Genomic DNA, 14624 nt, shown 5'->3' with positions numbered 1-14624 from the left:
CAATAAGCCGCTTCGCGTCGTGCCAAAACATCTTTCCCCGTGATAAAATCATAGCAGTAACGCACGGTCTCAAGTGGCTTATTGCTTTATTTCATTCCCATTAAACGGGTCGCCTTGGCCATCATCGCAACAATTGTCCCCCCTGAGAGATTTGGCAGGAGCCGCCACTGGGTAATACCTGGGTAATTATGCATTTTCGAAAGGCTCTACACTGTTTACTCGTTTACTCGGAAGGCGGGGGGGGGGGGGTGGGGGGGGGTGGGGGGGTGTGACATGATAGATACCTTGGAGAAGAACACGCATACGAGATGAACGGGTCCAACAGGCAGCAACAGAGTCTCGGCTCCGGGTCGGATGGTGGCGACAATGCTCGGTTTGTGGAGGCTTTTAGTTTTTGCTCATGCGCTTAAACGCTCTTGGCGGCAGTAAGTGCGAGTCTGTGCAGATCCAGAGAGAGTCAGTGCAGCCGAGCTGTGCCGACGCAGCGATCCAAGATCTACACATTATATCCACTCTGCAAAGTCTGAAAACAACGTCCCTTCATTTCTACTCTACACCAATCTGAGGATTAACAGGTCGGGGAATGAGTACGTGTTGTGTTTATAAGTGTGTGTGTTATTATGCGTGTCGGGTAATCCGGGGCTTCGGATTAAACATTGTTAGCGGGCTAGCTGGCTAACTAGCGTGCTATAGAGACGATGTTATTTGTTGTTAGCTGTGATCTGGTTGTGATTGTGTCATATATGAGAGTGATCGTTGTGATGCTTTATAGGTTTTGGATTTTTAAGTCGTTTGGTATAGTGTGAACGTCACTGACTAATGGCGGTAGCTTGTAGTCAGATGGACGGTAGGCCATGTTGTTCCATCTAGCTATGGATGTACTGTTAGAATTTACCTAGTTAGCTAGCATTGTGCACACCGATCCAGGGCTGTATGACTCGCGCCTGTAGTTTATTTGAGGTATTCATAACATCTGCCATCACCAACACTACCGATCGTGTTTATAATAAATCTTGATGACAAAGGAGACGCAGTGCTGGTTATGTAAGATGGACGCTCCTTTCCCGGGCTTTTGGTGAAGAACCACAGCTATCGTTAGCCATTTTCATAGCAGTCCGACTGAGACATGACGATCTGTGTAAGAAATGCTTATCGTTTGCTTATTTAACCATAACTTATCGCTGTAAGTTTCGATTCATAAAGTTTCTGATGGTTTTTAGCAGTGTTTAGCTAAGTGCGCAGCTACACGGTTGCTGCAGGGCGGAAGCTAACGGCGGCCATTTTATAGCTAACGTTGGTTTAGTTAGCAGTGTTGTGTGAGCTGCACAAGATGCCCCCCGCCACATGCGCTCTAATTCACTCACCAGACTGTTTCACAATATTGGGTCGTGCTCTCTTCACTGTAGAGTAATGTACGAACTGAAATGTTTACCACAGTGTCGCGCTTTTACAGCGTTCTAACAGTTTACTTTATGCTTGAACTAGCCGAATTGCTCGTTAGCCAGCTAGTTAGCTTTCTGGAGCATGCATTATCAGCTAACTAGCCGAGCTATTTAGCCAGCTAACTTAGCCAAAACTGCAGTTTAGTGTTTACAATTTATGCATCGTTACATTTATCATTGTTTTCAGTTTTAAACTAATGAAAAACGTATTTACACTCCTAGTGTGTCTTAACTCTGCAGCCAGCTTATTGTCTACAGAATAATACTATTTAAAATGTGTAAATTTAATCTTAACAGGTATACCTAGCCAGCTACGTTAGCTCAATTATAACTGGCTAAGATTAGCTTGTTTTTAGCAAAACACAAGTTTGCTAACTTGCTTACAGCCCGGTAGCACAGCTGTGCAAATGTACCAAGTCTTATTTGGTTGTCATTTCTGGTGTTTTTAGGCCCGTTAAATTTTAGCTTGACAGCTGTCAAATAATTGTGTTTTATGTGTTGTTTGGTATTTGTGCACATATTTATTTACAAATATACCACACCTGTCTCCATACATATATACAACACACCTATTTATATATCATCTCTCTTTCTCTCTCTTTATATAGATAGATGGATAGATAGTTTGTGTGTATCTTGGATATGCAGAGGAGTGTGTGTGTTTTAGGTATGTATGGAGGTAGGTGTGTGGTACATTGGTAAATAGATATGTGCACAAATACACACTAGCTGGTTGAAGTGATACTAGGTAGGATTAAAACGTTTAGAATCAGGTCTATGGATTTATTTCCTAATGCCAAAGAATTGCGCAGATGCTATTAGGTTGTCAGTTGAGTTTTTATTAATGTAATTTATGTAAAAAAAATTCTGAAAACCATCTATTAATCAACATGAACAAGTATTTTATTCTACAAGGTGCACACAGTTATGAATGTTCTGTAGAAATTTTAGGAAATATTACTTTTTAACTGCATAAAATTCGAAAATGTTGTAGTTCAAAAGCTGATTAAAATTTGTTTGCACAGGTTATATCAACACTTTCACCGGGTGTACACACCTGCTGTCTATTACTAGCTTAAGCCATATAGTTTGACAATTCAAGGTCACATACTGGCCGGCGTCTGGTGTAAACAAATGACTAATGCTTCAAACATTTATTTTGCCTTTCAGTTTTATTGATAAAATTCGATAAATTATGAAAGTGCAGATCTGTAGACCTAAATTAGGTTGCTATTACAGGGGTTGGACAATAAAACTGAAACACCTGGTTTTAGACCACAATAATTTATTAGTATGGTGTAGGGCCTCCTTTTGCGGCCAATACAGCGTCAATTGGTCTTGGAAATGACATATACAAGTCCTGCACAGTGGTCAGAGGGATTTTAAGCCATTCTTCTTGCAGGATAGTGGCCAGGTCACTACGTGATGCTGGTGGAGGAAAACGTTTCCTGACTCGCTTCTCCAAAACACCCCAAAGTGGCTCAATAATATTTAGATCTGGTGACTGTGCAGGCCATGGGAGATGTTCAACTTCACTTTCATGTTCATCAAACCAATCTTTCACCAGTCTTGCTGTGTGTATTGGTGCATTGTCATCCTGATACACGGCACCGCCTTCAGGATACAATGTTTGAACCATTGGATGCACATGGTCCTCCAGAATGGTTCGGTAGTCCTTGGCAGTGACGCGCCCATCTAGCACAAGTATTGGGCCAAGGGAATGCCATGATATGGCAGCCCAAACCATCACTGATCCACCCCCATGCTTCACTCTGGGCATGCAACAGTCTGGGTGGTACGCTTCTTTGGGGCTTCTCCACACCGTAACTCTCCCGGATGTGGGGAAAACAGTAAAGGTGGACTCATCAGAGAACAATACATGTTTCACATTGTCCACAGCCCAAGATTTGCGCTCCTTGCACCATTGAAACCGACGTTTGGCATTGGCACGAGTGACCAAAGGTTTGGCTATAGCAGCCCGGCCGTGTATATTGACCCTGTGGAGCTCCCGACGGACAGTTCTGGTGGAAACAGGAGAGTTGAGGTGCACATTTAATTCTGCCGTGATTTGGGCAGCCGTGGTTTTATGTTTTTTGGATACAATCCGGGTTAGCACCCGAACATCCCTTTCAGACAGCTTCCTCTTGCGTCCACAGTTAATCCTGTTGGATGTGGTTTGTCCTTCTTGGTGGTATGCTGACATTACCCTGGATACCGTGGCTCTTGATACATCACAAAGACTTGCTGTCTTGGTCACAGATGCGCCAGCAAGACGTGCACCAACAATTTGTCCTCTTTTGAACTCTGGTATGTCACCCATAATGTTGTGTGCATTGCAATATTTTGAGCAAAACTGTGCTCTTACCCTGCTAATTGAACCTTCACACTCTGCTCTTACTGGTGCAATGTGCAATTAATGAAGATTGGCCACCAGACTGGTCCAATTTAGCCATGAAACCTCCCACACTAAAATGACAGGTGTTTCAGTTTCATTGTCCAACCCCTGTACATTGCTGTTGTGGAATAAGGTAACCTCACTGATGGTAAGGCCAAATTATTGTAATTGACAGGCCCTAATTATTTCACTCCTATTTAGTAGGTAGTGATATTGTCTTCCAAGGTGTTGCCTAATCATGTAATGCCTAAAAACAACTTGACCACTGGTAAAATGCAATAAATTACAGAAAAATACAAGAACCACAATTCCAGTCATCTGTGTATGTCTGTGCACCCCTGATAATGCTAAACTGCCAGATGTTCCAGTTTGAACATGCACGTACCTAGCGTATGAAAGGCATTCACTCTGAGGTTAACCTGTTTCAGGCACACATTTGCAAATTATTCAGCTGACACTTTAGTAGTAGCAAGCTTACTGAATGGGTTATATAGGACTGTAAATGAATTGGTGGTAGATGAGTGACTATTAACACAACAGACATGAGAGAATGATGCATGAATGATGAGAATAATCAGGCAAGTACACTACAGTCAGGCAGTGCATACTATGCTAGCTCTAAACCCACAATTACACTGTACATTTATTATATTAGCCCCCTATTTATTATTTGTTTAATAGACTATGAGTATGTATGGGATGTTAACTTTCTGCATTGATTTTGATTGTGTTTGAATGTATCTGTGTACCGGACAAATAAACAAACGATTTGTTTGTATCGCAGAGTGCACAGTATAGAAAAATCTAGCAGATGCTTTTAATACTCTCCAGTGTACTTTATATTATTTGCCCCAGATCTAGTGGCATACATAACATCTAAATATTAGTAAAACACGTTTTATTAATAAATTCATGTGTTTGTTTGCTCCCTGTTTCTGTGTCCCTATTTTTTGAAGCATGTCTTGTTGCTTGTAGTTATCACAGGCTTTTAGTAACCCAATCGCTTTAGAGGTGTACGCTGCTTTCCAGTGCATCTGAATTGGAAAGTGACTTCTGAGCAGTACTCAGGTTCAGCTTTGTGCTGATTCTTGAATTAGTAATGCAGTTAACTAGATAATTAGTTAGGCATACATTGAGGTTAAATGACATTACTGACTTTTAGCCTAATTAGGATTCTGAGCAACCAAAGTAATGTGTGTGATCACTGACACATTTTTTTTATTTATCTTTTTAACAGATCAGCAACCTCCTGATTTCTTGCTGACCAAACCAATCCAAGGCGACTTAATTTCTGAGGAAGCAGTGCTTCCACAGTAGCATCAAGTTTCTCCCAAACGTAAGGACGGAAGTCGTCAGGCTGGAGTGTGTTTTGATGGCCGAGTCAGAGACTGAATGTGACACACCAGGCCTAGATACGCTTGGGTCTGAGTGTGTCATTACCCACACACAAGTGGGTGACTTGCATTATGGAGCAGAGACTGAAATTATGACCCAAGAGGATAAACGGCTTGACCTGGAAGCCATTCACAGTGACCTGGGAGCTGTAGCTTGTGTTGATGCTGTAACGGAGACGGACCATGATTACACCAAATCTGAGGTGCATCATGACCCGCAGTACTTTGGAGGCGCAGACATAAAAGGCAACGAGTCCCTGCTTGGTGAAGTACTGCTGAAAACCGAAATGGGTGGCGTTGGTGCAGAGCATGTGGTCAAGGATGAGTCAGACCATGGCGGAGAGCTGACAGTGGAGTCAGAGAATGGCATAATCATCCACGAAGGCCAGGGTCTGCAGTGCAACGAGTGTGGTGAGATATTTAGCAACATACCCGACCTGCACCAACACTTTGAAATTCATAAAGCAACCAATCCCTACATCTGCATTCATTGTGGCGAGAGTTTTGCCATTGAAGCCAGTCTGAGAGGGCACATGAGAATACACATGAAAGAGAAGAGTTATCTTACTGGTGTGGAGATGGTTGGTAAAGGAGTCATTGATGCGTTCAACCTGAAACCACACCAGATGATGCACTCTCCTGAAAAACCACACAGATGCTCAGAATGTGGAAAGAGCTTTGCAGCTGCTATCACACTCAGAGAGCACATGAAAATGCATTCTGATGACAAACCATACAAATGTACCCAGTGCAGGAAGAGTTTTGTCCGTAGACGTCATCTAAAGAAACATCAGGAACTTCATGCCCGCGAGAAGCCGTTTTCTTGCCCTCAGTGTGGGAAGTGCTTTGCTACGGCTTCTAATTTGAAACAGCATCAAAAAACCCATAGCGGTGACAAGCCACACAGATGCTCCCAGTGCGGCAAGTGTTTTGCTGCAGCAGCAACTTTAAGGGAACACCAGCGGATCCATTCTGGCGAGAAACCCTACAAGTGTAACCAGTGCAGGAAGAGCTTTGTGCGGAAACGCCATCTGAAGAAGCACCAGCTTGTGCACCAGGGTGGTAAACCCTACCGATGCTCTCAGTGTGACAAGGGTTTTAACCATTCCTCGTCCCTGTCAAGACACCATAAAGTCCATCTAGAGGCTAAACTATATGCCCAGCCTGACAAGGAGTTCCCCTTTGATACACCCATGAAGAGGGGTATGCACACTGGTGAAAAGCCTTACAGCTGCAACCACTGTGACAAGAGCTTTAATCACTCGTCGTCGCTGTCCAGGCACCAGAGAACTCATTCAGATGGAAAAACCTACACCTGTGCTCACTGTGGCAAGCGCTTCAACCATTCCTCTTCTCTCGCAAGGCACCAGCGTGTCCATTTGGATGAGAAGGCGGCAGCCACATACAGTGCGATCCCCACAGGAAAAGGTTTTCCTCCCACCACTATTTTGAAACAGAGAATTCTGCAGACCGAGAAACCGTACAGGTGTTCACAGTGTGGAAAAGGCTTCAACCATTCTTCCTCACTCTCTAGGCATCATAGGATTCATATTGATCAGTGATCTCATCACTGTGGCGGTTACTGTCCTACAGTTTATTCCTATTTAGATCCAGGCCAAACTTAAAACAATTTATGTGAATAAATTTTTTTGTCTTCAGAAAAAAAATTTAAAATCTAATTCTGAGCTTTCCTACTGATGGACCTTTAAAATATTTACAGCGAATAAAGTTTGGCTCAGTCCTTTAGCTTTACCCATGGGAATTTCAAAAAAGAAACATTGAGCTGATACTGACCCTATATTATACGCATACAAAGCTTGTTTTTAATTTGACTCCTGTATAAGAATGTAGCCAAAACTTGTATCAATTTTGTGCTTACTCACCAAGCCAGAATTTAGAGCCTGTTCAGAGCTTCATATTTAATTGGTGATCAAGGACCTTGGTAACACCCCCAGTCCATGTATCTTTTTACTCGCCCCATTTTCTTCATGGGCTCCTCAAAATTTATCACTTGTAAATAAATGTTGATATTTTTTTTTATATATACATGTGTATAGGTAAGTGTGTTGTTCTTTTACATATTGAGCTTTTGGATGTGTGATCTAGTCTGTCTAACCATCTTTATTTTGAGAGAAAAAGTGGCTTAGTGCCTAGCACTGGCTTTAGATGAACTGTTGGCAAAGGTTAAAGTTTTAAGGGGCTGGAGTAGCTCGGGAGCTGTTTGAATCGTCTGATGTGTGCTCAGCTCTTCATGTCAGGTTGTTTATTCAGCCGGGTTTCAAAACTTTCACTGACAAAACTGTAGTCCAGTTGGAACTGAAAATTCCTTCAAGCTGTCTTGACCTGAATAATGTAAAAAAAAAAAAAAAAAAAAAAAAAAAAAGTACTAATTGATAATTAAATCATTGTAAGCATGAAACTAGTTGTAATTTGAATTTAAGCTAGTCTCTAAATTGATGCTTTACTGGGTCTTGTTGATACTCCACTACCTTTTACTAATGGGGTATATCGTGCATATTCACATACAAGCTTAATCTTTGCCATTGCTTTACAACTAGATCAGGCATCCATATATATAGCTGTTAGGTAATTTATATTCTGGATACATTCAGCAAATGACTAAAACAGTGTAAGAGATGTGTATAATATCAATGCAAAAAATATAGCTTGCTCTTAGTTCAGATTTTCAGAATTCCGTAAATATGCGCTTTCTACCTTAAAGTTCTATGTGTGGGGGAAAATCTTTTACATACTGATGTATTTTTTTAATATGGTTTGGGTAATCTAAAAAAAAAAAAGCAAATGAAAGGAATAGTGTTTTTACGGGAGTGGACGTTAATTTCTTTTTCATCCTCTTGGATAACAGTTGTGCTTCAACTCGTAGCCTAGGCTTATTCATTGTGTTAGTTAGGTGCCTTATTGCATGTGATGTAGAAATGTATGTTGAGCTTAAATAGAAAAAAATGTTTTGGCTCTTCCTCCTTTTGTTCCTTTACATACTAACCATCATATATTACTTTGATGTTAGTTCATTTGTTTTGCTTTTCTGTGTACAAACATATGTTAATGCTGTTACTGCTTTCTTTTAATTTTCCTGTCTGTCAACTGACCTCATTGTAGAAAAATCTAGAGGTTTAAAAAATGGAGGAAAGAAAAAAACACAACATGCCATTGATCCACATTTTGTTTGCCCTCTTTTAAACAGTCAGATCTTGTTCCATGGCTTTACCAATCCTTGAGTGGCACACATGGATAAATAAAGGTTCTTGACTTCCTGGTACTCTGCTTGTATTCAATGTGAGTTTGAAAAATCTTTGGGAACTTCTTTAAGCATTTTAAATATTCTTATGTCTGATCTGTTTGGACATGTGAATATTATCAGTTTGCAGAAATACTTCCTAATGTGTTTTTTTGCAGAGCCATACAGTAGTGTTCAAAAAAATAGCAGTGATTTTAAAAAAGTGAATAAAGCACAAAATCATTATAATCACTTTTATTTCCATAAATGCAAATGCACTGAAAATACTACACTTTTAATTCTAAATCAAAACATTAACAACATTTAGCCAGTTTGTGTTCATCCTTTACAGAAAGTTAAGAAAAATGAATTTTAGGCTGTTCAAAAAAATAGCAGTGCCAGCATTTTCTTTAAAAACTCCAAAAATGTATCTATAAACTGAAAATGTTTGAGGTTTCACTTTACTTTAAATTAACCACGCCATGTTGTTATGCCCATATTTGGTAACCCGGGTCTAAGAGAAATTTTGAATGGGAAATATGAATGGAGATTTCGCAAATTGCCTCTCTCGCATCCTGTAGTCATAAAAAATGTTCCAAAGCTGTTAACGTTTTGTTTTATGGAGATTCTTCTGTCTATTATCACTGGATCCTCTGAATTATGAAGTCGTTAAAGAGTCAAAATATGAATATTGCTACATGTAAGCTAATGCTACTGCGCACGGAATTGACGTTACTAAACTTGAAGCCTCTTACTGTTTTCTTTTTTCTTTCTTTTATAAGCCTCTTAAATAAGCGCACGAAGCAGCGCGATTCAAAAGTGTAACAGTGGAGTGATATTCACAAGTTTTACTTGATATTTTTTGTAGTTAGCTACATTAAAGTAGAAAGCAAGGATGGTTAGGTGTTACGCCTTTGGTTGTACTTAACAAAATCGAGCTGCTCGTTTCGTTGTTTTGATTGGTGTAGTTCAGTGACGTCTAATTAATGTGCAGTAGCATTAGCTTTCGTGTAGCATTATTAGTATTACGACCCTTTAACAACCTCGTAATTCAGAGGATCCAGTGATGTACAAGAGAAAGATTTACACAGGACAAAACGTACAGGGTTCTGAACATGTTTATTTAGCACAGGATAAGTTAGAGCCGGTTTTTTGAAAACCCCATTCAAATTTCCCATAGGAAATCTGAGTTAGACCCGGGTCTCCAAATATGGGCATAACGAGGACTACAGAATGACGCACGACTTCAGTGGTCTATTGTTTCCAAGATCTGTGTTGCATGGAGTCGACCAACTTCTGGCACCTCTGAAGAGGTATCCAGTCCAGGATGATTAGACGACATTCCACAGTTCTTCTGCAATTTTGGGTTTTGCCTCAAAAGAACGCATTTCAGATATCAGCCCACAAGTTCTCTATAGGATTGAAGTCAGGAGATTGGGCTGGTCACTCTATTACCTCAATCTTGTTTGTCTGTAACCAAGATGTTTTGGGTCATTGTCATGTTGAAACACCCATTTTAAGGACATTTCTTCTTCGACATAGGGCAACATGATCTCCTCAAGTATTCTGATATATTTAAACTGATCCATGATCCCTCGTATGTGATAAATAGGTGTAACACCATGGTATAAAAAACATCCTCATATCATCATTTTGTACCACCATGCTTTACTGTCTTCACAGTGCACTTTGGCTTGAATTTAGTGCTCGAGGGTCGTCTGACATACTGTCTACGGCCACTAGACCCAAAAAGAACAATTTTGCTTTCACCAGTCCACAAAATGTTGAGCCATTTCTCTTTGGACGAGTCAATGTGTTCCTTGGGAAATTGTAACCCATTCAGGACGTGTCTTTTTCTTAACAACGGGACTTTGCAAGGAGTTCCTGCTGGTAAATTGGCTTCACTTAATCATCTTCTGTACTCCATCCATTCAAACAGTAGTTCCACGCTTCCTTCTGCATCTTTCAGGTTTTGGTTGTCACTTTAAGGCATTTGAGATCATTTTAGCTGAGCAGGCTATAATTTGCTGCACTTCTCTATGTTTTTTCCCTCTAAATAGTTAATTAATCAAAGTACGCTGTTCATCAGAACAATGTCTGGAACAACCCATTTTACCCAGTATTTCAGAAGGAAATGCGCTATGACCAACCTGTGCAACATTTGCCCCCCTCCTACCTTAAATAAGGGCCAAAATTGACACCCGTTCTTCTGCAGAATGAATGGCTTCACCAATTGAACTCCTCACTGCTATTATTTTGAACAAGCCCCTTTCAATCAATGCTTTGATTACTCAGAATGAGTGGGATGCATGTCCTAAATTGTTGTGTTTGTTTTGTTTTCATTACTCTACTACACTTTCAAGTAAATTTTTTGCTATGTAGAAACAGCATTTCTACTAAAAACAGTGATTTATCAGGTTAATGGTGTTGGACTGCTATTTTTTTGAACACCACTGTAAATGTTTAATTGACTCGCACGTGACAGCCCATTCAGCCGTGCTTCTTCAGTGAGCTGTGATAAGCCTTTAGTCACTTAATCACACCTTTGTTAAGCTAGTTTAATGTACTTGAACCTGGTTTAGGCCATCTCAACTATTTTGCATTTTGTTGCTCCTAAAAGGGAACCACCAGTTCCCTAGTGAAAACTGTATCATTGATCACCAAGGATATTTAAATGGAAAACAATCTATGACTTGTTAAAATTACTGTCGCTTTTAATTTACAGCGTATTCTGCCTTTTATCTTCAGCTATAGCATTAACAGCCTCCTATCCTTGCGTTTAAGCAGTTTAGCCTGCTTTTTAGGTATACACTGATCAGCCATAACATTAAAACATAAAAAAATGTTTCTCTTCTCACTGTCCATTTCATGTCAGGTTGTTTATTCCAAAACTTTCACTGACAAAACTTGACCTGAATAATGTAAAATAAAATAAAAAGTACTAATTGATAATTAAATCATTGTAAGCATTAAAACTAATTGTAATTTGAATTTAATCTAGTCTCTAAATTGATGCTTTACTGGGTCTTGTTGATACTCCACTACCTTTTACTAATGGGTAATGCAGTGACAGACGTGTTAGTGTGTTGTGCTGTATTAGTGGATCAGACACAGCAGCGCTGCTGTAGTTTTAAAAGGCCGTGTCCACTCTATTAGACACTCCTACCTAGTTAGTCCACCTTGTAGATGTAAAGTCTGAGATGATCGCTCATCTATTGCTGCTGTTTGCTCATCTTCATCAGTGGTCACGGGGTGCTCTTAGCTGCATATATTTTTGGTTGGTGGACTATTCTCAGTCCAGCAGTGACAGTGAGGTGTTTAAAAACTCCAGCAGCACTGCTGTCTTATCCACTCATACCAGCACAACACACACCAACACACCACCACCGTCAGTGTCACTGCAGTGTCCTGACCATTGAAGAACAGCATGAAAGGGTGCTAACAAAGCATGCAGAGAAACTGATGGATTACAGTCAGTAATTGTAGAACTACAAAGTGCCTCTATATGGTAAGTGGAGCTGATAAAATGGACAATGTGTGTAGAAACAAGGTGGTTTTAACGTTATGGCTGATCGGTGTATATTCTTAGTAAATGTGTTGGTGAGGAACAGGTAAGGCTAATTTTTTGGCCTATATCTGTTTTCCCATCACACCACTAGGCTTCTGTACATAATGCTCTATAGTTATTAGCACAAATCAAAAGTAGTTGCATTCTGCCTTTAATTTTAAGCAGCTTAAAAAAAAAAACTTAGCTAAATGTGGTTGAATAAGTTTGCACATCTTTTTATAACTGGGGATGTAACTTCACACATTCAGGTTCATGTTAAAACTGACACCTGCCATCAATTAAAGTAACTCGTATAAAGTTTATCTGTTCTAGTAGGATTTTTCCGACGTTTACTTAATTGTATACACAGCAAACGCCACTGTCCACATAAAGCTTACAAAGCATCAACTCATTGTAGAAAGGTATCAGGAGAGGGGTACAAAAATTCCAAGGCATTACATATACTATTGAACACACTGAGGATGATCAACATGTGAATAAAATATGGCACAACAGTGGCATTACCAAGAACTTGATGCCCCTGGTCCAGGTTGCCAAGAAACCTACAACGTGAGAGAAGCTTCAGAAATTTCTGGCAAGTACTGTTTGTGTATTACATGTGACGACAATTCCCTGTGTTCTTCATATGTCTGGGCTATGGGTAGGGTGGCACTAAAACATTTAAGCCAAGTTACATTTAGCAATAACGTAAAGTCTGCCAAAAGCATGTAGGAAAAATGTGTTATGGTCTAATGAGTCCAAAGTTGAGCTTTTCACACAATTTCAAAAACAAAACTGCCTCGCCAAAACACTACCCACAGTGAAGCATGTTGGTAGCATTATATTTTGTTTGGTTTTTTAGCTGGTACTGGGTCAAGATAGAGGGAATTTTGAACAATTCCAAATATCAGTGACTTTTGGCACAAAACCTTCAGACCTCTGCTAAGATGTGTCATGTTGATAGACTCTTACCCAAAAAGACAGATTGCTCTTAAAAAGTCAAGTGATTCAACAAAGTGTGTGCATATTTACAAAACAGTAGTATTGTTTTCTATCCACCAAAAAAGGAATTGTTTGTTTTCATTGAACTTTACAGTTTATAAGTCACAGTAAATGTAAAAAAAAAAAATGTTCTGAAATTAGTCATTTTTTACACCACAACAACCTGCCTTTGTAACTGGTAGGTAGAGAGAGATTATAGCCACTGTGTAGATGTTTATAGACTGATCAGCCATAACATTAAAACCACCTTTGTAGGTCTACAATTACTGACTATAGTCCATCTATTTCTCTACATACATTTTTAGCCTGCTTTCACCCTGTTCTTCAATGGTCAGGACCACCACAGAGCAGGTATTAATTAGATGGTGGTTCATTCTCAGCACTGCAGTGACATGGTGGTGGTGTGTTAGTGTGTGTTGTACTGGTATGAGTGGATCAGACACAGCAGCGCTGCTGGAGTTTTTAAATACCGTGTCCACTCACTGTCCACTCTATTAGACACTCCTACCTAGTTGGTTCACCTTGTAGATGTAAAGTCAGAGACGATTGCTCATCTATTGCTGCTGTTTGAGTCCTTCATCTTCTAGACCTTCATCAGTAGTCACAGGTGGCTGCCCACGGGGTGCTGTTGGCTGGATATATTTTTGGTTGGTGGACAATTTTTAGTCCAGCAGTGACAGTGAGGTGTTTAAAAACTCCATTAGCACTGCTGTGTCCACTAATAATCCAGCCTGGGATTACTATCCACTAAGAATGACCCACCACCCAGATAATACCAACTCTGTAGTGGTCCTGGGAGAGTCCTGACCATTGAGGAACAGGGTGAAAGGGGCCTGTTTAAAATGGACAATGTGTGAAGAAACAAGAAGGTGGTTTTAATGTTATGGCTGATCAGTGTATTATCCAACCCTTCTCACCCTAAAAGGTATTAGTGTGTCAGTAAAAATAGGAAGAATATTTATTCCACACACAAGCTAATTTTGATAACTTGACAATTTTAAGTTGAAAAATATCTAGTATCATGGACAAACGTTATTAAAATTCCAAATCAATTGTCATACATAGTGTGATACAGAATACATGAAAACATTAAGGTATTGTTACTGGTACACAATCCATTTGTAATTCCACTTCATACCGCCAGATGGCAGCCTTGTTTAAATTCTGCTTAAGTAAACTGAAGTAAATTACTTCTATTAATACTCTATAAACGTTTACCTTAAAGGTTTAAATTCCAGTGGTGCTATCGACCAGCAGTGCCTCTACACAGACTAGGGCTAGGTTTGAGGGGGGTGGCCCTTTGGTTTTGACTTCTTGTTTTTAATAAACATATATTCCTAACCTCATGTTAAGTTTTAATATTAGTAGCAACACAGGTTGAAAATAAGAAATTACAACATACACTCACCAGCCACTGTTTTAGGAACACGTGCACCTGCTTATTAAAGTAATCTGTTCAACCAGTCATGTGGCACAATACATGAAATCAGAGATCAAGAGCTTTAGATAGTGTTTATAATACCTAATACCAATTAGGCAGTATTCAATTCCACATTGTACAGTAGTGTTACTGGCCATGTGCTATGGCTGCTTTCATTATAAAAAA

The 14624-nt window shown here is 39.8% G+C and overlaps 1 protein-coding gene across 5 annotated transcripts; it reads left to right on the top strand.

Moving 5' to 3' along the window:
• The first annotated feature begins 489 nt into the window (after nucleotides 1-489).
• si:ch211-198a12.6 (uncharacterized protein LOC563253 homolog) lies at nucleotides 490-8511 on the top strand. Of its 5 annotated transcripts, none has more exons than XM_062996081.1 (3): nucleotides 517-575; nucleotides 2055-2109; nucleotides 5075-8511. In XM_062996081.1, the coding sequence occupies exon 3, from the start codon at nucleotides 5210-5212 to the stop codon at nucleotides 6791-6793; it is 1584 nt and encodes a 527-aa protein (XP_062852151.1). In that variant the 5' UTR covers nucleotides 517-575; nucleotides 2055-2109; nucleotides 5075-5209; the 3' UTR covers nucleotides 6794-8511. The 5 variants fall into 5 exon arrangements, with proteins under 5 accessions (XP_062852147.1, XP_062852151.1, XP_062852149.1 ...); XM_062996079.1 differs by having other exon boundaries at nucleotides 518-575; nucleotides 2051-2109; XM_062996077.1 differs by lacking the exon at nucleotides 2055-2109 and having other exon boundaries at nucleotides 490-575.
• The last annotated feature ends 6113 nt before the right edge of the window (nucleotides 8512-14624 follow it).

Source organism: Trichomycterus rosablanca, chromosome 5 (genome assembly GCF_030014385.1).
Source record: "Trichomycterus rosablanca isolate fTriRos1 chromosome 5, fTriRos1.hap1, whole genome shotgun sequence".
NCBI classification, from domain to species: domain Eukaryota; kingdom Metazoa; phylum Chordata; class Actinopteri; order Siluriformes; family Trichomycteridae; genus Trichomycterus; species Trichomycterus rosablanca.
Note: the sequence above shows the minus strand (reverse complement) of the source record. Positions and strands in the feature narration are given on the sequence as shown.